At 55.8% G+C, this 26129-nt stretch overlaps 2 protein-coding genes across 9 annotated transcripts; one reads left to right on the top strand and one right to left on the bottom strand.

Moving 5' to 3' along the window:
• Nucleotides 1-670: 670 nt before the first annotated feature.
• On the bottom strand, nucleotides 671-10273 carry CCDC9B (coiled-coil domain containing 9B). 6 transcript variants are annotated; one of them, XM_015141868.3, is made up of 11 exons: nucleotides 10065-10273; nucleotides 9159-9269; nucleotides 8762-8869; nucleotides 7991-8146; nucleotides 7808-7903; nucleotides 6984-7153; nucleotides 6624-6682; nucleotides 5988-6041; nucleotides 5806-5896; nucleotides 5017-5059; nucleotides 671-4933 (listed from the first exon to the last, which is right to left on the bottom strand). In XM_015141868.3, the coding sequence occupies exons 1-11, from the start codon at nucleotides 10206-10208 to the stop codon at nucleotides 4391-4393; spliced, it is 1575 nt and encodes a 524-aa protein (XP_014997354.2). In that variant the 5' UTR covers nucleotides 10209-10273; the 3' UTR covers nucleotides 671-4390. The 6 variants fall into 6 exon arrangements, with proteins under 6 accessions (XP_014997354.2, XP_077794056.1, XP_077794055.1 ...); XM_077937930.1 differs by having other exon boundaries at nucleotides 7778-7903; nucleotides 8762-8939; nucleotides 10065-10194; XM_077937929.1 differs by lacking the exon at nucleotides 10065-10273 and adding an exon at nucleotides 9469-9594.
• Nucleotides 10274-17489: 7216 nt separating this feature from the next.
• On the top strand, nucleotides 17490-25637 carry LOC106999145 (uncharacterized). Of its 3 annotated transcripts, none has more exons than XR_013395503.1 (3): nucleotides 17490-20312; nucleotides 22455-22502; nucleotides 23295-23552. XR_013395503.1 is itself a non-coding variant. In XM_077939097.1 (3 exons), the coding sequence occupies exon 3, from the start codon at nucleotides 25298-25300 to the stop codon at nucleotides 25577-25579; it is 282 nt and encodes a 93-aa protein (XP_077795223.1). In that variant the 5' UTR covers nucleotides 17490-20312; nucleotides 22455-22502; nucleotides 23559-25297; the 3' UTR covers nucleotides 25580-25637. The 3 variants fall into 3 exon arrangements, 1 of the variants encoding a protein (XP_077795223.1); XR_013395504.1 differs by lacking the exon at nucleotides 23295-23552 and adding an exon at nucleotides 22717-23288; XM_077939097.1 differs by lacking the exon at nucleotides 23295-23552 and adding an exon at nucleotides 23559-25637.
• The last annotated feature ends 492 nt before the right edge of the window (nucleotides 25638-26129 follow it).

A 26129-nucleotide genomic window follows, 5' to 3' on the forward strand; every position in this document is an offset into this window, starting at 1 on the left:
CTCCCCTTGATTTAGTCCCTAAAATAAGAAAATACGGCCGTATTAGGATTTTTGACAGTTCCTTGTTCTTTTGGGGGGTTAGTGCGATCTTTTCCTGTTGTTCTTGTCCCTGACAGGGTTGGGGCTGGAGTTGACTGGTGGTCCAACATTCCAAACTTGTGCCTTGTTAGATAGCTAGGCTCTCCTGCTTCCAAGGATCCCCAGTGCCTGTCCCTTGATCGTAGCAAACTCTAGTCATGCTGCTCCTTTGGGTGACAAAACAACTCTGGGACACACAGAGCAAACTCTTCAAGGGGGTTTGTTTCTGGGGAAAATAAGCAAAACACTGTGGTGTGAGTGTGTGAGATTGCTACTGAGGTAGACAGAAGAGAGGAGGAACCCCTGTGAGCCTCCAGCGCAGCACAGCGTGCAGGGTGAAGGGGGGTAAGTGTGATGGAGCCAGTGAGGGAGGTCAAAGAACACACTGGTAAAGCAGGGGCACTGCTCGAGGCTGCGACTCCACTGGACCCCCCCATGGGACTGAAGGAAGCTCGCCTGGTGGGCCGGATAAACTTTACAGACCATTCCTTGTTTCCCTGAAAGTGCATTGACCACCCCCCACCCCCACACCCAGCAAAGATGAGGCTAGAAGAGAATGTAAAAAAAAGGTAGAAAACAAAGAACACAGAGATCACACCAAATCGCTACTTCATTTATTCAACAAATATTCACTGAGTGCCTTCTGTGTGCCAGGCGACTGTTAAGAGAGAGTCCAACTCCACCTGCGGGCAGGTACATTTTCCATACTCTTCCCATCCAAGTACTAACCAGGCCTGACCCTGCTTAGCTTACGAGATCGGGCGCATTCAGGGTGGTATGGCCATAGACTATTTTGGATACTCTTATCTTTAATTTTCTCAGCAACCCTTCAAAGTAGGTATCGCAAGCCTCATTTTGCAGATAAGGAGACTGAGGCTTTTAGAGGCCAAAAATTGACCCAGGTCACCTGGCTGACAGATGGCAGACCTAGGGTTCTGATTCAGTCCATCGGATTCCAAGGCCTGTGCTTGTTCCACCCGGCCACGCTGCCTGTCATCAAAACACATGTCTTTCTTGCAGGCTGGTCTATTGCATTTCCCTCCCGCCATCTGTCAAGAATGGGCCTGGGATGGAGAGGCCTCTGCCTATTCTGCCCTGCTTGGTTCGAGACCTTAGGTAAAGCCAGCATCTCCCTACTGGCTCCTCCCCTCCTCCTGTGTGCCCTCCTTTTTCTGGGCCCCCAGCCCTATGCCTGGGTTCCTGGCAGCTGTGTTTCATGAAGACCCTCCACCTTTGAAGAGTAGTCTTGTCTGTTGGTTGGAGAAGAGAAAGGCACCCAAAACGAAGGCTCCCAGCCAGGCCTTTAAACAAAGGAGCCAGGAAGAGGTAGAACCAGCTTCCCATGATGCCAAGGTCTGCGGAGGGGTGTCTTCTTGCGCCTCCCTCCTGCTCCATGGCTGCTTCCATCCTAGAGCAGGAGGGGTGGCACCCATCTGGACAGATAGCTGGGGGTTACCACCATAACTACCACTTTCCTTATCTTGAAGAAGAGCTCTCCTTTTTTGAGAAGAGCTCAATGTTACCTGCCTGCACTACCATCTTCCTGCAATGAAGAGGTCCTGCGCCAGTCTCTGTTCCCTCCAATGCCTGTAACTCCTGTGACACCCCTCCTCCTAACATCCTTCGAGATGTCACTCCACGGAGACAAGCCCTACTTCCCCACAGCCCTTCTGCCCAGCCTTCCCTCCTGCTTCAGTCCCGTTGTGAGGGCTGAACCGGAGCTCTGCCTGCTTCCTACATCCTCATCCCAGGGTCAGACGAGCCTGGCGTATGCCCCTTTGTGGAGGTGCAGCTGTACAGTTGGCAGCACTGGGTTGGGGAGCACATTGTGAATCTTATAATTCAGATTCTTGATCACAATCGTTTTTGGAGACATCTGCCTGATGTCTCCAAAATCCAAGGTCTTTGCCTGAACCTCCTCTACCCCTAGCCCCATCCTTTGGGAGTCACGGATCCCTAGGCCAGTGTCACACTCCAAAGCCATGTTCTTGTGACTAGAAGGCAAGAGAAAAACTTGAGCTTGGAGTCTTCGCCCTGGCATAGGTGTGTCTCACATATATAGGAATGTTTCCAAGCCTTTCCAAAATTCCTCTGATCAACCCCATACCAAATGCCTCTACCCCCTTCACTCCATCCCATCCCATCCCTGACCAGCTCTCCCACTGCACTACCAGAAGTTGACACCACCCACTCACTTACTTCCAAAGCATCTTCCCCAAGTCTCCCACCCAACTCTGAAGCCAGGAAGCCCCCACCACCTGACAGGGCTAGCACTCTCCCATCCCCTACATGGCCAGCCACCAACCTTTAGAGTCTAGAGTCTGTCTTCACTCCCAGCCCTTCATATATTCTAGTCCAAGCCCTTGACTACTCAAAAGCATGGTCCAGGAACCAGCATGGGCTTCACCTGAAGCCTCTTAGAAATATGAATTCTTGGCCAGGGGTGGTGGCTCATGCCTGTGATCCCAGCAGTTTAGGAGGCCAAGGCAAGCAGATCACTTGAGCCCAGGAGTTGGAGACCAGCCTGGGCAACATGGTGAAACCCTGCCTCTACAAAAAATACAAAAATTAGCCAGGCATGGTGGCACGCCTGTAGTCCCAGCTACTCAGGAGGCTGAGGTGAGAAGATCGCCTGAGCCTGCAGGGTTCGAGGCTGCAGTGAGCCCTGATTGCACCACTGCACTCTGGCCTAGGTGATACAGCAAGACCCTAACTTAAAAAAAAAAAAAAAAAAAAAAAAAAAAAAAAAGATGAACTCTCAGACCCTCCCCAGACCATTAGAATCTGCATGACTCTTCAGTTAAAATATGAGAGCCACTTCTCAAAACAGTCTCATCTGCTAAAGAGACACCCCTCACCTTCCTGAATAGAGGGGTGAGGTAGAGTTGAGAGCTAGTGAGGAAGGCTGAGCTGGGACCCCACAGTTTAGTCCTCACATTGGGCAGTGGAGAAATCCCAGGGTGGTCCAGACTCTCCCTAGAGCCCCACAGCCTTCAGCAGAGAACAGCAGCCATGGCAGGACCAGAGAGGAGGGGGCAGAGGGGACCATGCGGTGAGGTCCACACCAGGGCTCAGGAGCAGAAGGCACACATAACAAGAAAGAAGGGCACCTGCTTGTGCCAAGCAGAGGTGGGAGGGTCCCCTGGAGCTCCTACTGCCATCCTGCCCCCAGCCCTGTAGGGCACCTATGGCCCAGAACAGCTCCCGCCCAGAACAGCCCAGATCTGCCGGATGACTGGCTTTCTTCCCCCCCTCCTGCTGGCAGTCTCCGTCGCCTACCGGCTGGATTACTGGTAGTGGGTGCTCAGGAAATGTTTGTTGAACTGAGAGGAAGCCACAGCTTGTGCGGAGTCCGGATAATTCAGCAGACGTGGGCCTCAGGGGAGGGGTGGGGATGGAGGCTTTGTAGGAAAGACAAGTCCTGATGTCATACTTAGCTGGAAGTTGTTTCTCTGTCTGTGGAGTCCCTGTCTGATTCTTGCCTTGGCCTGGCCCTGGTGCTAGTGCAGGGCGGTGGGGAAAGAGGAAGTGGAAAGGGCAGGAAATGACCCTGAGCTGCAGGGCCAGGCCCTTGCCTCCACTCAGGGTGCACGTGGTGTCTGACCTGGGTGTGGCGGCCTGGGAGTAAGCTCTCCCATCCTGCAGTGGGAGAGGAGGTTGTCCCTCCCCATCCCACCCCATTTCAGAGGAGGACTTTCCAGAGATCCTCCTTTTCACTGAGAAGACGTGAGCACTACTCTTCTTTGCCCAGGCCAGACCCTGCCAGCTGTGTGGCCTCCCCTCCTCCAGGCCTCAGCCACCACTCAGGAGAGGCAGGAGACTGGCACGTGGCTACTGGGATTCCTCTGGTTGGGCATCCTGGGAATCTGGGACTGGGGGAATCCAGCCCAGGCAAGAGGTGAAAGCCTGCAGCTGGAGAGGGAGGCCAGGCCCTGAGGGGTGACAGGGAGCCAGGGGAGCCAGGAGAGCCAGGCTGGGTGCCACCAAGCCTTGTTCTCTCGTCATAGTGGAGAGGGCTTGTGGCCTGGGCAGCAGTAGGCCCAGGTCAGGGTGCACCAGCCTCAGATGCCAGGGGAATAGACCAGGGGCTGGGCTCGTGTGTGAAAACCCACATGTGCACGGGGATGAGCATGTGAGGTGCAGGGAGGCCACTCCTTGCCCTCACACGGTCGCCGTGCTGGAGAGTTTGCCACACTGCTCAGTGACAATGGCGCAAGCCACCAGCAACCACATGGCCGTCATGCGGAGGGCTCTTAACGGAGTGCTTCCCTCTTCCTCTCCCCCGGGGTGCCCCAGCTCCCAAGAGCTGTGTTCAGCATCTTCCTGCAGGGCCAGGGCGCCCTGTCCTGCGCCTCATACCTGCTGTGCCTCTCGGCCCTTGGCTGCCTCCTCTGGGGGGCCGGCTTCTCAGGGCCAGGCCTTGCTGGGCCCCAGCCTTGCCAGACCTGTCTTCTCTGGGCTCTGGGAGCCCTGCTCCTCTCTGTGGCTCAGGGCAAGTCTGGACTTCCAGCTCAGTCTGGTGATCGTTCCACCCCACGGGCTGCTGCTCAGAGCCCTCTGGCCAAGACACAGGGCTCTCCTGGGCCCCAGGCCTCAGACTGAGCACACACGTGCTCTCCCTAGGCCCAGGGATGCCAGCCCCTCCTAGAGAGAGGTCAAGAGGAGCCAAGTCAGGCTCCTGTGGAGAGCAGGGGACTGAGCTGGCTGTGGAAGCCACTGACTCCCCCTTTGGCCCCTCTGGGGATGCCAGGGCTGGGCTGGCTGCAGGGGCGCTCCCCAGTCGGCCCTGCTCCATCCCGCTCTGCTTCTGTGCTTGCTCCTCCTCAGTGGGAGTCTCTCTGGTGCTTTGGCTTCCCTGAAACAAGAGAACAGCCCCAGTGGCTGATGAATCCATGGCTTGCGTCCCCAGCCTGCCCCATCCTATACCCAAATACCTACCTCCTGACTCTCCAGCTCCTCCTTGTCTTCCTTCATATCCCACCTGTGGAAACACAGCTCATGGCACGCCCCACCCCACTTCACTCCAGAGCCATACCCCCTGCCTGAATAGAGGGGTGGGGTGGAGTTGAGAGCCAGTGAGGAAGGCTGAGCTGGGACCTCACGGTTTAGGCCTCACATTGAGCAGTGGAGAAATCCCAGGGGTGATCCAGACTCTCCCTAGAGCCCCACAGCTCTCAGCAGAGAGGAGCAGCCATGGCAGGACCAGAGAGGAGGGGCCTCCACCTCCTCTGGGCCTCCATCTCCTTGCCAAAGAAATCCCTGGGAGAAGCCAAAGCCCAAGGGTCTCAGACTGGGATCAGAGCCAGAATGTGGCTCCAGGAGGCTTCCCTCTCCCAAGCCTGACCTTGTTCCCTAAATCCAACTATTTCCTCTGAATGCCACGCACTCTGGGCCTATCCTGGGTCCCCAGCTGCTGTTTATGGCCAAGCTTGCAGCACCTTGAGTTCTGTGGGGACTCCAGGCATGTCCCTGCCTGCAATGCCTGGGAAAGGCATACCTCACTTCCCACGGGAAGGGAGCTGCTGTAATTACCACCAGCCTCCCCAGGCCCCAGGCTCTCGCTGCAGCCTCTGCTAATGGCCTCTCCCAGCATCTCATTAACCTCTCGCCAGGCTGCAGTCAGCCAGGAGGCAGGGGCCCCAGGGATGGAGCTGGCACCTGGGCCTGTACTGGTCCAGGAAATTGGTCCAGATGCCCATCTTGATTTTGTCCCCTGCCACCTGTTACCTTCGGGCCCTGCCAGTCAGCCTCTCCTTGCCCCGGGCTTTGCTGCCTGTGGCTGGTGCCACCGAGGGTCTGCTGGCTTGCCCGCCCCGACCTGCAAGAGATGGTTCACAAGCCAAGGAGAGAAGAGGCCCATAGCAGCCAGCTTCGTCTCGAGACCCGGCCCCTCCTCCTCCCCAACTCACCTTTTCCATCAGGGAGCAATGGTGGGGGCTGTAGTTTCCGGTGGCTCCTGGGACCTGACGGGGACAAAAAAGTGGGGAAAGGTGGGGTGACAAAGGATCCAAAACAGGAACACTGGTCCTTCCAGCCTCAGGAAGCTGTCAGTCCTCGGGGCCAGTCGTGGGTTTTGCCTCCCCAAAAGCGCCCTTGCCTGGGGATCAGGAGAGTCGGGTCCTGTGCTAGCTTTGCCACTCTGTGGCTAGGTGTCTGGCCCCAACTCTCAGGCCACAGCTTCTTTACATATAAAACAAGGGGGCCAGCAATCCACAGTTGTTTCTACAGGGTGTCTGGGGAAGGACCACCAGGACTTTCACCCATTAGGGACCAGCGCCTCGAAGAGACCCCTGGGCAGGCTTCCACTGAGCCTCCTTCTGGGGCCTCCTGGTCAGAACCTGGACAAGAGCTGTGGGCTCAGAGGGGAGGATGGGAGTTCTTGGTGCCCTCCTCTGATAGTGAGGGAGAGGAAGGAAGATGTTCTCCAATGCTTCCTTTCAGCTCTGAAAATAAGTAAGAAACTAAGAGACAGAGGAAAGAGAGGACAAGGGGGTGAAAGATAAACAAAGCCAAGGAGGGGAGAGATGAGGTAGGTGTGAGCTCACCCCTTCTGCTGCCTGCCCTGGCTGGGCCTTCTCCCCTTAGCTGGCTGCAGTCCTGTAGCCTGTGTAGACAGATGGAGTCAGATTGCTGGTGCACAGAAGCTGCTGTGGGCCCCACCCTGACACCCCTCTCCCCCAAGCCCAGGCCCAGAATTGAAGGCAGCAGGGAGATGGTGGGCCCAAGAAAGACAGGAGACCCAGTGTGCACACAGAGCCTTGAACTCTGGGCCCGACCAGAGAGCCCAGCAAGGTCCTCTCCACCGCGAGGAGAGTCCCTGCAGCCCTCCCAGCAGTGCCCGCAGCCAGCTCCACCCCACACCACGGGATCACCAGCCCAGCAAGCTGCCCAACCCAGCCACCCACGTGGGCTTGGCCTTGTCCAGGTCCCACGGGCGCCGCCAGTCACCCTGTGCGTCTCTGTGCCGGGCGAGGCGGGCTAGGTCGATCTGCTCCCGCTCCTGCTTCCACTGGGCGTAGTCCCAGCCCGCCTCTGGGGGCTCCCCCACCGGCCGGCTCCGGGGCTCCCAAGCACCCTGCAGGGAGAAGACACTCAGAGCGAAAGGGAGAAGCAGGAAGAGGCTTGGGGTGGGGTCTAGAGACTCAGGTGCTTCCTCTCAAGGTTTCCACATCTCCAGCTAAAAATTAGATGTGTTCCAGCTCTCCCATGGAAATGGCTTCCATCCACTTGTTGTGTGTTTTAGGCAAGTAATTTAACCTCTCTGTGTCTCATTTCCTCATCTGTAAAATAGGGATCTCCAGAGCACCAACCCACAGGGTTGTTGCAGGGATATGTAGACGAGCCGGAGTGGGAGGGGCCCTGGAGGCTGTGAGCAAGGGCAAGGACTAGGGGCTGCTGCCACCTAGAGGTCACACCTGGCACTTGGCCAGTCAACTCCACCCTCTGGCCCCTCCTCCACTCCCGTGCCACCAGCAGGGCTAGATAGGGGAGGGGGCTGGATCACATCTCTGGCTTAAACTGTCTCCCACTTCAAGGCCCACCCAAAGCAGAGACTGGCCGGAGAAAGGAAGGAGGAGCAGGAACTCCTGCAGGTGCTCCCTCAGCCACGTCCCCGCAGATGAAGGACATATCTGACTCAGCTTCTCTACCTCCCCTAAGTGAGGACCTTCAGATCCATGCCCCATCCCCTCTTGAAGACCTTCCGTGCAGAATCCAAGCTGATGGCCACCTGCATGGGGGGGCTCCGGGTCACACGCCCTCCAGGTGACCCCTCTGTGCCTTGGTTCCTTGCTCTGATGGGCTTTTCACTTACAATCCGTTTGGCCTAGGAGGATGAAGATGGGCAGTGCAGCAGAGTCAGGGAAGAAGAGGCTGCCCGCCGATGCCTGCACTCCCCACCCACCCTGCTCACCTCTGCTTTGTTCTCCATGGTCACAGCCAGCTCCACCAGCTCCCCTAAGCAGAAAGTACCCCCGTGGTCCTCAGCATCCTCATCCTCAAGCATCTCGTTGGTCACTCCGGGTCCACAGGTGCCCCTTGCCCAGTTCCTGCTAACCACCCGCTTTTCCTGCAGAACGAAGACCCTCAGGCCACATGAGCAGTGCTGGGCAGGACCTGGGTGCTGGGTCCTCTCGGTGGTTCCCCAGGCCAACCCCAGCCCTCCCTGCATTCCCCACAGAGGAGCTGACTCCCACAGGCTGTTCACATGCCAATGGCATGAGGTTATCCAGGGCCCAGGGCCACCCAGAGGCCCAAGATGCCACAGTGGCCCCCGTCATCTCTGAGCTGGGAAACCCAGAGCACTCAGACAATGGGTCTCTGTCCCTCAGACACTGCTCCTGGCATTCAGCCCCAACTTCTCTGTCCCCCACTTCCTGCAGGGTTTTAGCCCCTGGGGCTTGAGGTTTAGGAGTGCCGTGTGCTGAGGGGCCTGTGCTTTGTGGCGTAGGCGCAGGGCTGTGGACTGGAAAAGGTATAAGGAGGCTTCTACTGGGCGTAGGGGAGCTTTCAGCTGTGGCCCTTCGGTGGGGACAGCAGTGGTTCTACTGCAGGAGGTTGGGAGCTGACGGATGCACCCCGGATCAGTTAGTAGAAGAGGGGAACAGAGGCAGCTGTCTTCCCCTGACGTGGTCTGGGCCTCCACCTCCTTGCTACGAGCCCTGTCTCCCAGGGTGAGGCTTACACCGGGAACTTGGCTGATGGTAACGGTGAGGCCATCGGGCCGGAGGAGTGCTGGTGTGGTCACAGCCATGCCCCCCTGCTCTGCCTGCCGACGGTCCTCCTGGATCTCCTGTGGGAGGGCCCGGGGTCAGCACACGCCATGGCCCCCCAGGTGCACAGAGACACAGACGGTGACAGGCCTACACGGAGAGACACCAGTGGGACACCAGGGGGCAGAGGCGCCACATCACACATCCCCAGGACCCTGACCAAGCCTCTAAGAGGGACCATACCCACCCTACCCCTGGCCCCAGCCCCAGAGGCGCATTCCTGAGCCTGCAGGGAGAGACCATCACGTGTGGGGCAACCAGGGAGTGGCAGCCAAGCGGGTCCTCCCGGCCCTGTGGCAGCCCACTCACCTGGTACCTGCGGAGCAAGGCCTGGTTCTTCTTGCGCAGGGCAACTATCCTCCGATCCAGCTCCGCGTCCTTCTCCTGCCTGCTCATGGGGGACTCAGCTCCGGCAGGCCCCTGCAGAGGCAGGGAACCCAAGCCCCTGACTTCCGCGTCCCCCTCTCACCAGTCCCCAGCGTTCACATCTTTACCACCCAAGGAACAGATCCCAGACCCACAGCTAAAGTCACCCAGAAAGGAAGGGGATTGCTCGGGGAGATGGCCCAAAGAAGGCCCCAAGCCCCCATTCCAGCTAGGCCTGTCTGCCTGTCCCTACCTCCTCGGGGGGCTCAGGTCAGGGCCTCATACCCCAAGCCACAGCTCCCAGCACTGGGCTGCCCCTCCCCCAGCTCTCCAGGGAGCTTCACTGCTGAGCAGAGCCTGGAATGGGAGTTATAAATGGCTCTGGCAGCGGAACCTGCCGTGACTGGGAAGCTGCCAGGGGATTCGGGAGGTCGAGGGGGGAGCTCTTTGACTCCCAGATCCACAACCAGAGAAAAAGGAGAGGCCCTGGCTCCGTCCTGGGCTCTCAGGCCCTGGACCCCACACCCAGGCCTGTGCCCAGCCTGGAGGAAAGAGCCGCTCCCACGGGCCCAGCCTCTCCAGGCCGAAAGCTGCTGGTAGTCGGGGCGGAGAGAGTCAGCTCCCCTGGCCGCCCCAGCCCGGGAGTCACCCTGGGCAAGCCATGTCTCTGCATCAAGATTCCAGGTTCCTCTCTGTCTGGATGCAGGGTCTCTGTTGTGACCCATCTAGTCACAGCCCTCTTTCTCCCAGCCCCAGCTGTCCCCAGCTGCCCCCAAAGGGTGGCTGCCTGGTATCCCAGCCCCCTCCCAGTCCCAAGAAGCCCCCTGCCAAAGGCAGACTGCCACTCACAGCCGAGTGCATGGCAACGGCGGGCACCGAGAGAATTCCAGAGCAGCCCCTGGGGAGCCAGAGTGGGAGGAAAGCTGGAGCCACCGGAGCCGGGCCTCTGCCGGCCTCTCCCTGCCGGCTTCGCTGTTCAGCACACGAGATCATGTTGTGATTACAAAAGACTCCTCTGGGCTCCCAGCCAGGAACGTCGGGCCGCCACCCCCACCCTTCCACTCTCAGAGGGCGAGGACCAGGGCACTGGCAGCTGGCTGGTCCTGTCTAGCACCTCTCCCTGCCCCGCCCCAGCGTCCCCAGACAGACTGGTAGGGACTTCTCCCTGGTGGGTCAAGCCCACACAGGAGGCCTGGCTGCCTGGGCCCTAGCAGGACCCTAGCCTGGGCCTGCCTGCAGACAAGACGGGCAGCCAGCGTAGGCCTCTGTGCCTCCCATGAGTAGAAAAGGCCTACAGCACACAAATGCTCCCCTCTCCTGCTCCTTCTCCTCATCAGCCTTGGTTTAAGTAATTCAAAGGGATCAAGAAGCTCACCTCCCCTGGACCACCAAGTACTACCACATCCCTAAAATGACAACACTAGTCATTCGTTCTTTTAGGTTGGACATTGTCTTCTCTGTGCAGTCATGCACCATATAGTGACATTTCACTCAACAATGGATCACATATATAATGGTGGTCCCATAAGATTATAATGGAGCTAAAAATTCCTATGGCTTAGTGACATTGTAGCCATCATAACATAATAGCACAGGGCACTACTCATGTGCTTATGGCGATGCTGGTGTAAACAGACCTACGGCATGCCAGTCGTACAAAAGTATGGCACGTACAAGTATGCGCAGTACAGAATACCTGATAATGATAATTAACAATTATGTTACCGGCTTATGTATTTACTATACTATACTTTTTATCATTATTTTAGAGTGTATTTCTTCTACTTACAGCAACAACAAAAAAGTGTACTGTTAAACCACCTCAGGCAGGTCCTTCAGGAGAAATTCCAGAAGAAGGCATTGTTATCATAGGAGATGACAGCTGCAGGCCTGTTAATGCCCCTGAAGACCTTCCAGTGGGACAAGATGTAGGGTGGAAGACAGTGGTGTTGATTATTTTGACCCTGTGTAGGCCTAGGCTAATGTGTGTGTGTTCGTTTTTAAGAAAAAAGTTTAAAAAGTTAAAAAAAGAAAAAGTTTCAAAATAGTCAAAAAACTTACAGAATAAGGATATAAAGAGAAAATATTTTTGTATAGCTGTACAATGTGTTTGTGTTTTAAGCTAAGTGTTATTACCAAGACAGTCAAAAAAATTTTTTTACTTAAAAAGTTTATAAAGTAAAACAAGTTACAGTAAGCTAAGGTTAATTTATTACTGAAGAAAGAAAAATATATTTTTTTAATTTTTCATGTTTTGAGACAGGATCTCACTCTGTCACCCAAGCCAGAGGTCAGTGACACGATCATGGCTCACTGCAGCCTCAACCTCCTGGGCTCAAGGGATCCCCCTGCCTCAGCCTCCTGAGTAGCTTGGACAACAGGCACATGCCACCATGTGCAGCTAATTTTCAATTTTTTTGTAGAGAGAGGGTCTTGCTATGTTGCACAGGCTGGTCTTGAACACCTAGACTCAAGTGATCCTCCTGCCTTGGCCTCCCAAAGTACTAGGATGACAGGCGTGAGCCACCATGCCTGACCAAAAAATCATTCTTATAAATTTAGTCTAAGTGTACAGTGTTCATAAAATCTATCATAGCAGATGGTAATGTCCTAGGCCTTCAGATTCACTCACTCGGTGACTCATCAGAGCAACTTCCAGTCCTGTAGGCTTCACTCATGGTAAGTGCCTTATACAGGTGTGCCATTTTAAACCTTGTACACCATAGTTTTACTATATCTTTTCTATGTTTAGATATGTAAACACTTAGCATTGTGTTACAGCTGCCTACAGTATGCAGTACAGTAACCTGCGGTACAGATTTGTAGTCTAGGAGCAATAGCTACACCATGCAGCCTGGGTGTGTAGTAGGCTGTACCATCTAGGTTTGTGTAAGTGCTCTCTGTGGTGTTCACACAATGACAAAACCACCTAACAACATATTTCTCAGAACATAGCCCTGTCATTAGGAGACGTGTGACTATGTTTTAAAGCACAGCCACTCCCAGGAGGCTCTGTTGTTTGGGTCTCTAGCCCTTCGGTATGGCAAGCCCGGCCTTCCTCCAGGGGCCTTGCCATGGCAGCTCAGAGCTGGTCAACAGCCTTCCTCCCTCAGGCCCTATGTCTGGGCCCTTCCTGGCCCTGCTCTCCAAGACTGGCTTTTTCAGCCTCTCTGAACCCAGCAAAGGAATCAGCCCTTCTCTGGAAAGCTCCTCCCCCATATCTTCCTCATACAGCTGAGGCTGGTATGAGGGGGAGGGTCTGCCTGGCAGTGCCACCCTAGAGCCTCTGGGACTCAAGGCTTGGGGGTGCTGAGAGGAGGGTGGTCTTTCTGGACTAGGAATTCGTGGAGTCTGTTTCCTCAGCTACAAGGCCCTGACCTCCAGGCCCTCAGGTGAGAATCGGAAGCCCCTGCATTCCCCACATCCCTGATTGAGCAGGCCAGTTTCCCAGATGCCACAACTTGTCCCCTCTGTCTCCAGAGCAGAAACCGCTGCTGCCTTCTTTCTCCTCCCAGACCCACCCAGGCAGCCAGAGGTCCAACCTCCACCCCTCCAGAAGTGCCCTTTCCTCCCCACTCCCTCCCCCAGCTCCGCCAGGCTTAGCCCCCTTCCTGTCCAGGCCTTCGCACAGCACCCCTGGCCCCACACCCCATCTCCACCACCCCAGAGTTCCCATCCTGCTTGCAAATGCCACTGCGCTCTCCCTTCCTTTCCTGCCGGATGTCCCCACTGAGTCAGACTCGTCAACCTCTCCCAGTATCCATGACGCACCCAGGCTCTGTGCCCTGTGCCTCTCTCACACACATATACACACTCTCTCTCCTTCTCCCACCCGCTCTGCGTCCTGCCCCACACAGTGGACTGAGTTCCAGGACAGCCTCAGGAGGCTTCAGAAGCCTCCAGAGGTCTCAAACTTCCCTTCGCGTCCCCTGCACTGTGTTGGAGCTGGGAGGCCTGCGGAGCACTTGCTGGGGAGGGAGACGGAATGCTCTCCAGCCTCTTCAGGACTCAGGCCCAGACCAGGTCTGGGGAGGAGATGTGTAGATGGAGGAGGCTACAGGGATGAGGCAAGGTCTGTGTACCCACCTCCCCCATTTCCAGACAAGGCAGGGGCAAGAGAGCAGCAGGGGAGTAAAGGTACAGGTACAAGCTCCTCACCTATGGGATGGCCACTCAGCTCTTCCGGAAGGGCCTGCAGGAACACACTCCCCTCACCTAGGGCGAAGGCCTTCTGGTCCGTCAGGCTGGAGGGGTATGTGCCCAAGATGAACCAACAGTCATACGGGGGGTACCAGCAGCTGCTGGCTGTGTGTTTCCCAGTGTTACTCACACAAGACGTCACACCTCTGAGCAGCCCCCACAGTCTCCCACTTCCCCCAGAGTCTGCGGTTGACCTGTCTGCTCTCCATTACACAGAGGCTCTCTGAGGGCAGGAATGACATGCCAAGTGCCTCTGGACCCCCAGTCCCTGGCACGGTGCCCCTGCATACTAAAGAACCTCCATCAGCGCTTGCAGGCTTGCAGAATGAAGACATGCGTGAATTGTGCTTGCCATCCTGTGCATGGCTGTGGGTATCCTGTGCACAGGCTGTGACTGCCTTTCTGTCCACCTAGAATGTACGTAGCCCTCAGGGAGCCGGTGGGTGGTAAAGACGCCCTAAGAGTGCCCCCCTCTGTCCTGGGGAGAAGCCCGCAGGAAGCAGAAGAGATGGAGAAGGATCAGCTTGCCATCCCCATGAGACTGTGTGTCTGTTTCTCTGTGTCGCCACTAAGGGGCAGCAGAGTGACAACAGCCTGTTTCTGGGTGCGGGAGGCAGTTCCCTTTCTCTGCTGTTGGGCAGGTCCTCCCCCAAGTCCCTGTAACCTCCACCTCCCAACTCCATCAGACTAGAGAAACCATCCAGTTGTAGAAGACTTATTTTATTGATGAGGAAGCTGAAGCCCAAAGAGGTGTTGCCCTCTGCCCAGGTAGCACAGCCTGTCTGACGCCACTGAGGCCACACACCTGGGCGCGGCCTCCTGCCTAGGGCGCCTTCACCAGCTGCCCTGCCAACGCCGTTCTGCTGATCCTTCCCTCTGTGCCCTCCCTCTCTCCACCTGGGGTTGGGCTGGGTGTCCCAGCACCTCGGGCACAGGCTCTTCCCTGTGGTCCCCTACCCTCCCAGGCCACCTGCTGGCTCAGGGGATACCCCTGAGGTCCAGAAGCAACTGTATCTGGACCCTATTCGTGGTCCTCAGAGCGCAGACCTGGGGCCAGCCCTGAGGAAGAGATGGCTGCAAGCTGGAATTCTCACTGAGAAGAAGAGGGAAGGGGGGCTGCAGGGGAGGAAAGACCCTCCGAACGACACACGGAGACACTGCGCCCCTGGGAGCACAGACCTGGCAGAGGCTGCACCCACGAGAGCCGCACTGCTCAGACCTCATTCTGTTTCCAGAATGCTGCCCCTGCAGCTGGATCAATGAAACATAAGCAAGCCGGCCCCTGCCCTTCCCCTCAGCTTTGTCAGAAGATGGGATGGGGAGTGGGTGGATTCCAAATGAACTTCACCCCTTACTGGCTGTGTCCCTTCTCACTCTGGCCGTCATCTATAAAATGAGGTGTACCTGCTTCACAGAATCATCTGGAGAGGAAATGAAATAACATGGGTAACCATCCATATCTGGAACAAAGTGTGCCCAGAGTAAGGCTCAAAACAGCTTTCTTGCCTCAGGTAACTTCCTGATGGCCACCTTCTGGATGCTACCTCTCCAGCATCCTTTGAGGGGCCCAAAGGCTGCCTGCTACTGGCCTGCTGGTGCCTGAATACATTAAGACTTCTGGGTTATGGAGACCATTTGTGATCTGGTGGGGCAGACCCTGAGGCACTCCCTCAGCCACCTCCCTTCAGGTCTCCTGCCCAGCACACCCTCTCCAGGGAGTCCTCCCTGTCCCTCTTTGTCCCCTCTGAAGTCCCAGGCCCTGGTTGCCATGTGTCCCCAACCAGCACTGGTGCTTCTGGAAGTACTCCCTGCACTTTACCTGCCTCTGGATCCCCCTAGGCCCAGTTCTAGGATCATACCCCAGTGTTCAGGAACCATTCTTCTTGGTGGAGGGCCGAGCCCTTAGAGGTCACTGGTGCCACTAGCCAGCCCTGGGGGTGTGGGTGAGTATTGAGGAAGACAGTGAGCCAGGCTGGATTGCATGAGAGCCCAGCTAGTAGGCAGGGGAACCTCCAGATAGAAAGGGGTCAGAGAGTGGCTTAAACCACAGCATTACCTTCCTGCAAACCCATCCTCCCTCCCTGCCCCACCATGGCGATTCTAATCTCAAGAAACTGCTGTCCTGGCTCCCAGGACTTGAGGTGTGGTCAGGCCAGGGCTGGTCCTGGGTGGGGAGAACTCAAGACTGCATGAGGTGGGGCTGGAGGGACCAGCCCTGGGCAGGCTCCAGTTGCCAGGGACAAAGTCTGGGCCATACCTTTCGAAAGAACACATATGCTAGACCAGGGTGGGGCCCAGGCTGAAGTCCTTTGAGCCATTAGAAGCAGAAGGAAAGCTGGACCAAGGACACATTCCTCCATTCTGCTCTGCAGGACATACCCAGGGCTGGGGCATCCCGAACCTTCCAGCGTCAGACCCAGCAACAGGAGGTGAACGCTGGCGTGGACCTGAGCCCCTGAGGTCTCCCTTGTTTGTTGTTGCTCTGTTCCCATGCACCAACATTGGATCTGTTCATGGTGCAAAGGGGACTCATTGTGTTTTCCCAGAAGCCCCACCTTGACCCCCAGCCCAGAGCTGTCCACAAGCAGAGGCTGAGTGCTGCCCTATTGGGGCTTGCCCATACCATGCCATGAACAGAGCACCTACTGCGTGCTTCACCTGGCCAAGGCGATGTAGGAACCAGCAGGGAAAGACCTCAGAGGTACCTGCCAACACCAGGCTGCATTGGCCTGAGGCCCAGCCAGCACAGGGCTCAGGCCCACCAGGGCATTTTCCAGAAGGAGACGAGCTTCAAGGGGATGAGCAAGATTCAGGCAGGCGGATGGGAGGAGAGGGCATTCCATGAACGCACAGGAGATAGCAGGATCAGAGGAGGCAGGGGAGTGGCAGTGGCTTTTACCTGCAAGAGGACATGAGGTTAGGAAGGTACAGACCAGACTAGGGAGGTTAGGAAGGCAGACTGAGGAGCTGGAGTCATCCAGAGGGGCTGAGAGTTTTACAGCAGCTGCTGCTGAGGCCACCTCGTGGTTTAGGAAGCTGAAGCCAGAGTGGTCTAGATGGGTCGCACAGGGCAGGGGTAGGGTTGGGGGCAGTCAGGAGGCTGTGTCCAGATACTGGAGGGAGGCATCTGGGCCCAGCAGGGCAAGGGGTGTCCAGGGAAAAGGTGAGCGGGAGAGCCTTCAGGAGGACTCAGAGTCTTGGCATGGCTGGTGTGACACAGTGGAGAGAGAAACGGCCTAGGCAGCATTAAACGCTCAGGCCTGGGGGCCCTCACAGAGTCAGGCACGGAACGGCCTGGCCTGATGTCTCCGGGAAGGGTGCCCGCTGGGCAGCAGAGGCTAGAAGTCTGGGTGGGACAGTCTCTACCCCTTCTCTAGGCTTGTCACATGGGTCTAAGGCAGCATCTCTGGGGCAGGGAAAAGGTCCAGTGTGGCTTTGAGGCATGGAGAGAAGGGTAAGTAGGAGGCTGAGGGAAGGGTGAGAGCCCAGGCCACTAAGGAGAGGGCATGGGCCTCTGGAGTGGCCTTAGGCGGTGTAGCTCAGGGGCTTTCACCCAGCCCAGAGGTGGCTAGGCAGGAAAGGGCAACCAGGGTGAGAGAACGCGCTGAAAGGCCGGACCTGGACACCTGCAAGTGGGCAGCACAGTGACCAATTGTCCCCATTTGCCTGGAACTCTCTCAGTTTTAGCACCGAAAGTCCTGAGTCTGGAACATGCCTCGGTCCTAAGAACACCTGGACGCTCGGCGCCCTGGGGGAAGAGGGGCTGCAGGAGGCTGGGGCAGGGAGGAGGCCTCTTGGGGGCCTGTCAGTGAAATGCTCTGAGGGACCAAAGGCCAAGGGTGCAAGGGAAGTGTTCTGCAGGCAGGTCCCCAGGGCTGGGCAAGGGAGCCTCTGATGAGGCATAGAGCTCACCACTGATATTCACACTGCTAACAGTAACACCCTGCACTCCAACGTCTAACACGGCCAGAGCCTCACACAGGTGATGCCATTGGAGATGCCATTGAAGATGAAGGTCAGAGACCTGCCCAGGAGTCTCTAGGGCGGGGCCCTCCCAACTGCCTCTGAATCACTGTGGCCGGTGGCCCATCCCTGCAGCACTCTCTCCAGCACATACCTTTGGCCTCATACCGTGGAAAACCTGTCCACCCAAGAAGCGGCGCCTGGCTGTCCTGCCTCCCTCCCCACCCTGCAGGGCAGCCCAGGAGGCAGAGGGGCCTTCCTGGTTCTGCTGACAGGCATTGGGGGTTCCAGAGAGGGCCTTCACTGTGTGTCCTCACCCTCCCAGAGCCCCCCCATGGGCTCCACTGCCCCAGGAGATGCCCTTCAGCCTCTCTCCCTGATCTCCTGTCTCCTCTTCCAGATCCCAGCCCCTCACCCCAGAAGTATCTCCTCTGGCTCCACAGAGCTCCCTTCTCCACTCTGTGACTTTCTAGTAGGGAAGTGCCACCACTCTCAGCCAGGCAATAAGCCCAAGCACTTGGTGAGCGGTTACTATCTGTAAGGCACAGTGCCTGCTGAGGGGTAGCGGGGCCACACACACGGAGCAGGCCCTGCTTGCCCTCAGAATCTTAGGAGAAGAGTTCATGAACACATACACCCTGCTACAGATCATCTTCCACATGCCACCACTGCTGTGGGTGCCCTCCTCACTTCCCAAAGGTCTCCGGGCCCACTCGGGCTTCTGGGGCTGCCCTGTCTTCTCGGTCCACCCCATCAAGGCAGGGCCTACTGCCACCACCCAAGGCCTCACTACCCTGCCTGCCTGCTGCTGTAGTGGGTTCTGTGATTGGCACCCACTGGAGCTCAGACCCTGATTCCTGAGATGGAGAACTTAGGCCTCAAGCCTGGAACCCACAGCACTGGGCCCCCATGCATTCCTCTCAGCCCCTGCTTTCCTCCTGGGGGTTTGTGAAGACACAGGTCTCTCAGCTTCCTGCCAAAGGCTGAGGGCAGAGGTGGAGAGGTTGCAGTGTCAAGGTCCCTGAAGGGGAAAAGGAGGCAGAATAAGGCTTAGAGGGCTGGTGAGGGCGGTGAGCGCGGCGAGTGGTGGATGCAGTTGGTAACATTCACACAGCGTGGGTCGGAGCCTGGCAGGCACCACACCTTTGTAAACCTCCCCTGGGACTTCTGCCCCTCCCCAGTAGCTCACCCTGTCCTGGTTGCCCATAGACCCACAGCAAATGTGTGCAAAAGGGACTAATAACCTTCCACCTAGTCATAAACCAAAGTCCTTTGACCAACAATGTTAGCAAAGCAGGCTGGAATTTTTCAGAAGAGCGTTCCTAAAAGGAGAGATTACCTAAGGTGAAGAAAGGGCCCGGGCTCTAGACTCAAATAGTCCACAGTTGGGACTAACTACACACTTGGTGGGTGACCTCAAGCAGATTTCTTAATGTCTCTGAACCCTGGCATGCTTTAATCCATAAAAGAGGGGAAGATCATAACTGTTACCTCCAAGAGCTGATACGAGATAACTGACACTGTAAGAGAACCTGGCACACAAACACTTTCCTGCCCACCATGGAGATAAAGGAGGATCACACTTTTCCTCCTCTCCATTTTCCAAATTGTATCCTGATGGTGGTTCTGTTACTGCTCTAATTGAGGGGATATAACGATGACTAAGAAAGCCACCACAGGCCGGGCGTTGTGGCTCACACCTGTAATCCCGACACTTTGGGAGGTCGAGGTGGGTGGATCACCTGAGGTCAGGAGTTTGAGACTAGCTGGGCTAACATGGTGAAACCCCGTCTCTACTAAAAATACAAAAGTTAGCCGGGAGTGGTGGTGGGCGCCTGCAATTCCAGCTCCTCAGATGGCTGAGGCAGGAGAATCGCTTGAACCCAGGACGCAGTGAGCTGAGATCGTACAACTGCACTCCAGCCTGGGTGACACGGCGGGACTCTGTCTCAGAAAGAAAAGAAAGAAAGAGAGAAAGAAAGAGCGGAGGAGGTGGTGGCGGAGGAGGAGGAGGTAGTGGAGAGGAGGAGGAGGAGGGAAGGAGGGAAGGAGGGAAGGAAGGAAGTCACCATAGCCCCTGCCTCTGAGGAGCCGAATCCCCACTGGGAGTAAGAGACATTAAGAGCAAGGATCCAGGGAGACAGGAGAGCTGAGCAAGGGCACCAGGTCTGCCTGCAGGAGACTAAGGAAGGCCACCATGGCTAAAGCACGCCAAGCAAGAGGTTGTGGCAGGCATCAGAGGCCACAGGGGTCAGTGCAGACCAGCTACAAGGGGCTTTCGGCGTGCAGAGCACGCTGGCAGCCTGGGCTCCCTCCCGGCCTGCCTAGATCCATCCCAAAAGTTCCCTGTTCTGTGTCTAATTTCCATTCTCAGGCTAGCTCCCTGGGCTGGGCAGCACATCTGACAATCCATGCCTGGGGCTTGGCGCCCAAGGCAAAGATTCCACCAGGTCCTCCACTAGGGTCACTATTTCTTCCTCCACCTGCTGAAAGGAGGTAATCATCCTATCTATCTTGTAGGAGTCATTGGGTTACTAATGCATGTGAAGCACCGCATGCCTGGCCTGGCATTCAGTAGGAGCTCTACAAATGTTCAGAGCCAGTCCCTGGTGTAAACAGCCTTGCCAGCACTGGCGACTTCTGCCTGGATTCTGTGGCATCTCATTACCATACCAGTCTGGTAACAGCTTGTTCCCCAGGCTCCCCATCACACACACACACACACACACACACACACACACACACACACACACATCCTGCTTTCAACTGTCCTTTGCCCAGATAAGGATTAGCCCATCCCTCTTCATTCCCTCTAGCCTTCTGCACCTGGCCCTCCCAGTGCACCTGGTCAATCCCAGCCCCTCCCTGACCTGTACAAATACACCTGAGGACAGACAGTGCTCCAGACTTCCTGTCCCCGCTCTGAACTCTCAGGTAGGGACCTGGCTCTGCTTGCTGTTGGCTGAGGACAGGAGGGTCTCTGTGGGCTATGTTGTGTGTCCGTGTGGTCAGGGTCTCTCTAGGTGTGTATGTGCATTGAATTGGTATCTGTGCTTCGGTGTCTCTGCGTGGGAGTGTGTGTCTGTCCATTTGCCCTGTCCCCACTCCCGTTCTGGGCCCCTGCACTTCCACTTTCTTCTTCAGTTATGATTGATTCACAGCCTTTGCCATGCCAGGCAGCAGGGCTTAGCTGAGAGTGGAAGAAACTGCATGAGGTCCCTTCCAGAGCTGCCAACTCCTGCCCCTCAAACACCTGGGCCTGAACTGGGGAGATACATTCTGAGGATTGTCTTTTCTCTTTCATCTTACCCAGATCCTGACTGGCCCTAAGGTTTTCTTTACCTCTCCTCCCTGCAAAACCCAGCCCCATGGGTCTCTTCCAGTCTAATTAATCACTCACTAAGGGAAAGGATGAGGGAGCAGGAAGGACCATGGGTATAGAACACAGGCTGACCTCAGCCGAACATTTTAGTACAAGTAGAAGCCAATGAAAACGGGAAAATGGGTAGCTCAAGAGGTGCAGGAGGCTGGGTGCAGTGGCTCATGCCTGTAATCCAGCACTTTGGGAAGCTAAGGTGAGAGAATCACTTGAGCCTAGGCAACATAGTGAGACCTTGTCTCTACAAAACAATTTTTGTTTTTGAGACAGAGTCTTGCTCTGTCACCCAGGCTGGAGTGCAGTGCTGTGATCTCGGCTCACTGCAGCCTCCGCCTCCCAGGTTCAAGCGATTCTCCTGCCTCAGCCTCCCGAGTAGCTGGGACTACAGGTGCCCACCACCATGCCCAGCTAATTTTTGTATTTTTAGTAGAGATGGAGTTTCACCATATTGGACGGGCTGGTCTCGAACTCCTGACCTCAAATGATCCACCCACCTAGGCCTCCCAAAGTGCTAGGATTACAGGCGTGAGCCGCCGTGCCCAGCCAACAAATTTTTTTAAATTAGCTGGGTGTGGTGGCACATACCTATAGTCCCAGCTGCTTGGGAGGCTAAGGTGGGACGATTGCTTGAACCCTGGAGCTCGAGGCTGCAGTGAGTTGTGATCACGCCACTGCACTCCAGCCTCAATGACAAAGCGAGACTCTGTCCCAAAAAAAATTTTTGAAGAGGCACTAAGGTTCCCTAGAAAAAAAAGAGGTTCAGGGGGCCATGTCTTGCAAGAGGCTAGCGTTGTTGTATTGGAGGCACTGTTTATTTTTGTATGCTCAGCAACCTTGTAAGTACCAGAAAGCCCTGATGTCAAGTATTTGCTCCTGGCATCACATACTACACTCCCATTTAATGGCTGAAAAAAAATGAATGTACTGTATGTTCACTGGGTCCATTCTGGGGTTGTCCATTGTGACTTGCCAGCCCCAAGCAAGACATCGCCAGCCTTGGCACCAGGGTGCCTCAGCAGCTCCATCTCATGACAGCACGGCTTGTTGGTGAATGACAAGTTGGCTCAGACTCCAAGCTCCCACCCCGTTCCAATCCTGGTGGGAGGAGACAGGTATAAGCAACTAGGACCCCATGGAAGGCTTTCCATTCACCTGTGCCCCAGGGCAAAAATCCATTCACTTGTGCCCTCAGGGGCCACCAACCCCATTCCTGTCCTAGCAACCCCTCCTCCCCTTCCCTGCTCTGGGCACACTGATCGCTCCGAGATTCCTGCTCCCACACCATGCCAGCTGTTTACACAAGACAAGAGTCTGTAGGGACAGGGGTACCATGACACGGCACAGGGCAGGCACATAACATGAATAATTAGCAAATGAATGGATATTGAAATCTTCCCAAGTGGAATCGAATTAACACATAATTGTGAGTATAGAGGGGGCAAGTGTAAGAGTATGGGGTGTAGGGGCTGGTACATGGTGCTGTTGTGTCTCCATCTACCCACCATGTAGGTGAACCTGCTGTGTCCATTTAACCCCCATGCCTGGAAGCTACAGTGCCAAGCTAAGCCAGAGGGAGCAGGTTTTTCCCTTTCATCCTTTGAAGGGTGTGTGTGTGTGTGTGTGTGCATCTCTGGGAGGGAGAAAGGACCAACTACAATTTAGATGACAGGAAACTAAAAGTTACCTTTTGAACACAGGTATTCCTTGTGTCATTCCCTGCTCTTACTCCAAAAATATGCACCCAGGTAAGCACTGTGGCTGGGAGGCTGGGAATTGGAAGAAGGGGGAGAGCAGTAAAGACAGGGACTATCAGTCAGCCATAACCAGTGCATGCCAAAAATGTATGTGCGTGTGTGTTTGTATGAAGGCGGTAGTAGGGATCCACAATGAAGACAAGCCCTTATATTCTGTAAAACATGTTCCAGTTTAAGAAACATGCTTACTCATGTTTCTTAACAGGGCAGGAGCTTCTCCCACTGCACACTCGAGGCCCAAGGGAGCTAGGGGTTATGCTCAGGGCAAGGCCATGGAGGTGCGGCTGGGTCGGAATCCAGAATCCAGCTCTTGGGAGCTGTGCCATTGGCTTCCCTCGAAATGAACAAAAGACCGTCCTAGCCTTTAAGAAGTAGCAGGTGATCCCCACCAATGGGGCACTTCAGAACACGCAGGACCACTCAGGTGGGTGCTACAGAAGGAGCCCACCGGACCCACAGCTGGGCAGCCTGGATGGCCCCCGTGTGGATTTCCTGCAGGAGGGCAACACACAGCTGCACCAGGGAGATTTCCAAGTGGCAGGAGGCAGGAGCAAAGGCCAAGAGCTGAGAACAGAAGGTCATAAACAGGAGACAAAAAACAGCTCTGAGAGACTGAGCAGAGATTGGCCCAAGATACCCGGGGTGTGACAGGGGCAGAGGACAGATGGGGAGGTTGGCAGGGCGGCTGGCACGGAGGTAGAAGCAAGAATCAGGTGAATGACAGGGTTGGCCATTATGGAGCAGCTCCAGGCTGACAGAGTTGGGACCCATACCTCCTGACAGGCGCCGCTCCACCCAGAACTCAGCCAGCCCTTGAGCACACAGGGACACACCGCTGAATCTTACATTGACTTCCAATATGTATCTTTGCTGAGAGAATGAATGAATGATTGCCAGACAACTGACGGGCAAGTGACCACGTCTGAGAGGCCCTCTTGGGGTAGGGGTGTGGGCACGAAATCCTTAGCGCCAGGGAGAAGATAGGTTGTTTTTACTGCAGAACCAAATGACCAAAGCTGCTGCTTTTTTTCCCTTCCTTTCCCACAGGTCCGAAGGTACGAAAGTTCCTCCAATGTTCTCCCCTTTTTCCTCCCCACTGTAATGTCCTCCAGACCCCCAGCCTCCTTCCTAGACCCTCAGGGAGCAGCCACCACTTCCCCCAAATGAAAAGAAGGGAGCAGGCTCAGGCATCAGCCCTGTGGGGGAGGGGGCAGCGCTGCACTCCTCCACCCTCTGCTGGCTGCAGCCTTCTTGGCGTTCTCTCCTCTGTTTTCCCATCTGTCTCTCTCCTTTCCTCACGTCCCCTCCCTGCCCTAGCAGCCCATCCTCTCTCCTGCTGCTTCCCCGCCTGTTCTATGCTTTTCTGCTTTCCTGGCTACCCCCACAGCCTCGCTGGATGGCTGGCTTGCTCCCAAACTCCAAGCACACTATGGGGCCCCTAGGACCTACTCCTGCCAGAGAAAGGAGACTGCCTCTCCTCCACCTCTTCTCACCCACTGGCTACCACCAGCAGACTCAGTTCTTAGGCCTGGGTCTGGGTGCCAACCCCCAAACAAAAGAGCCATAAGCGGAGAGGCAGGTGGGGTGGGAAGTGGCTGTTTCCAGGCACCACTGAGCCTGGATGGGGCAGGGGCTGCTCTACCATGGTCACAGGAAAGCGCCCAGCCCTGGAGCCTGCCTCTTCCCCACTGGTACCAAGCCCTAATCAAGCCCTAGGAGGCAGAAGGAGACTGGGGAGGTATCCAGCCTGGACAGTGGGAGCATAGCCTCACTCTGCTCCACAGGGCCCCAGACCCCCAGTCCCCTATCACAGAAGCAAGGTGGTGTCTCTTGCCTGCCCCCTGGGCTTGTGGCAAGAGGAAAAAAAAAAAAAAAACTCCTCTGGCCTTGGGGCTTCAGGAATGATTCCAGCCAAGATGGAAGGTTAAACCACACTTTTTCCAGGCCTCTTCTGGCTAAGGCAGAAAAGCTTTTACTTTACTTTCTATTCTTCCTGATTTCTCGGGTCTGGCATCCACTCAGGAACAGGTAGGAGCTCACACATACTCATGTACACAGAACCATGCACTCCATGCACGTATCTGTGTACACAGCAAGCCTGAATATGAACCCACCCACACATGTGTACACAAACATAGCTATTTTATATAAATATGGCACACACCCTGTACACACACACACACACACACACACCCCCATAAAAATAATACATACATCCTCACCTTGCCACCTCCTACCCTCCGTGTCCTCTCATCCTCCAACCGTCCTCCTTCTCCTCCTCAGCTCTTTCATGTCCCCTGACCCGGCCTCCTGTCTCCCCCTGCCCCTGGCCTTCAAAGAGCTCTTCTGTAGCCTCCTCCAGCCTCACCCTTGCTCCTAAGTACAATGAGCCTGCAGTTCCTAGCATGGCAAAACCTCTAATCATTCTGCCAGGGTTCCTGGGTGAGAGAAAGGAGAAGATGAAATAATTCTGCTTCTTAGTTGCAAATAAAGTAAATTGAGGTCCAGGGAGTGGGAGTCATATCTCGGCTCAAAGAATAGAAACCAATAAATCTAGGTTGCTCCCCTTTTATCTGCTCAGTGTTCTGGCCTCACCAAGACAAAAGGCATGGGACATGCTACCCATGTCCCCAGCCCTCCACCGCAACTCCTTGGGTGCCTAGGAGTCCTGAGTCCCCCGGGGAAGTGGAGTGAGGTAGAGTTTATCTCAGGTAAGCTTAGCCCTGACCTCAGACTCTGACATTGTTCATTTGACTTTCCACAGGAGCACTGTCACTGTGGGGGGCATGGCCATCCTCCAGGTCACTGCGGGCCACCCCCCGGCCACGGCCCAGGGCCCTGCGGGCCACCCCCCGGCCACGGCCCAGGGCCCTGCGGGCCACCCCCCGGCCACGGCCCAGGGCCCTGCGGGCCACCCCCTGGCCACGGCCCAGGGCCCTGCGGGCCTCCCCCTGGCCATGGCCCAGGGCACCCACACCCTGGTCCACATCACTGAGGAAGCAGAAGAAAACAGGACACAAGATGGCAAGCCTGAGAGAATTGCCCAGCTGACCTGGAATGAGGCCTGAACCACAATCTTCTTTTCCTAATAAACAGCCTCCTAGAGGTCACGTTCTATTATTTAAAGAGCCTGTCTTCCTTCATATCCAACCTGGCTGTCAGAGGACCCAGTTGTCTCCAAGCTCCCTAGTTGTGAAGATGGGGCAACCATCCTGGCATTCTCAGAAGCTCAATGCTATGTTGCTCACTATAAATGGCTGTGTAAGGTCACCTCTCCTTTCCTTTTCACTCCTGTCCCCTCCCATCGAGGGACCTCAAGTGTGGCCTCATTACCCCTGTGCCATCCTGTACATCCAGATCTGGTGGGCCTTCCAAGGTTGCAACTTGCATGCCTCACTCTACAGACCAGAGGCCTCCCTCCAATCCAGATGGATTTCTCACCATTCTCTGAACATACACTGAACTTTCCAGCCTCCTTACCTTTGTTTGCACAGGTAAGGAAGAATGCCCCCACCCCAGGTCAGGAATGCCTTCCCTCTCTCCTACCTCCACATTTCAAAGCCTAGCCTTTCTTCCAAGCCAGCTGAAGTCCACCATCTCCAAGAAGCCTTCTCTAAG

Source organism: Macaca mulatta, chromosome 7 (genome assembly GCF_049350105.2).
Source record: "Macaca mulatta isolate MMU2019108-1 chromosome 7, T2T-MMU8v2.0, whole genome shotgun sequence".
Classification (NCBI taxonomy): Eukaryota; Metazoa; Chordata; class Mammalia; order Primates; family Cercopithecidae; genus Macaca; species Macaca mulatta.

Coding starts and splice junctions, on each gene's coding strand:
- CCDC9B (NM_001194025.2), bottom strand. CDS start 10,208: ATGATCTCGTGTGCTGAACAGCGAAGCCGGCAGGGAGAGGCCGGCAGA. Junction 7,904..7,990: donor CCATGGAGAACAAAGCAGAG/GTGAGCAGGGTG, acceptor TCATCCTCCTAG/GCCAAACGGATTGTAAGTGA. Junction 4,934..5,016: donor AGGAGCTGGAGAGTCAGGAG/GTAGGTATTTGG, acceptor CTCTTGTTTCAG/GGAAGCCAAAGCACCAGAGA.
- LOC106999145 (XM_077939097.1), top strand. CDS start 25,298: ATGGCCATCCTCCAGGTCACTGCGGGCCACCCCCCGGCCACGGCCCAG.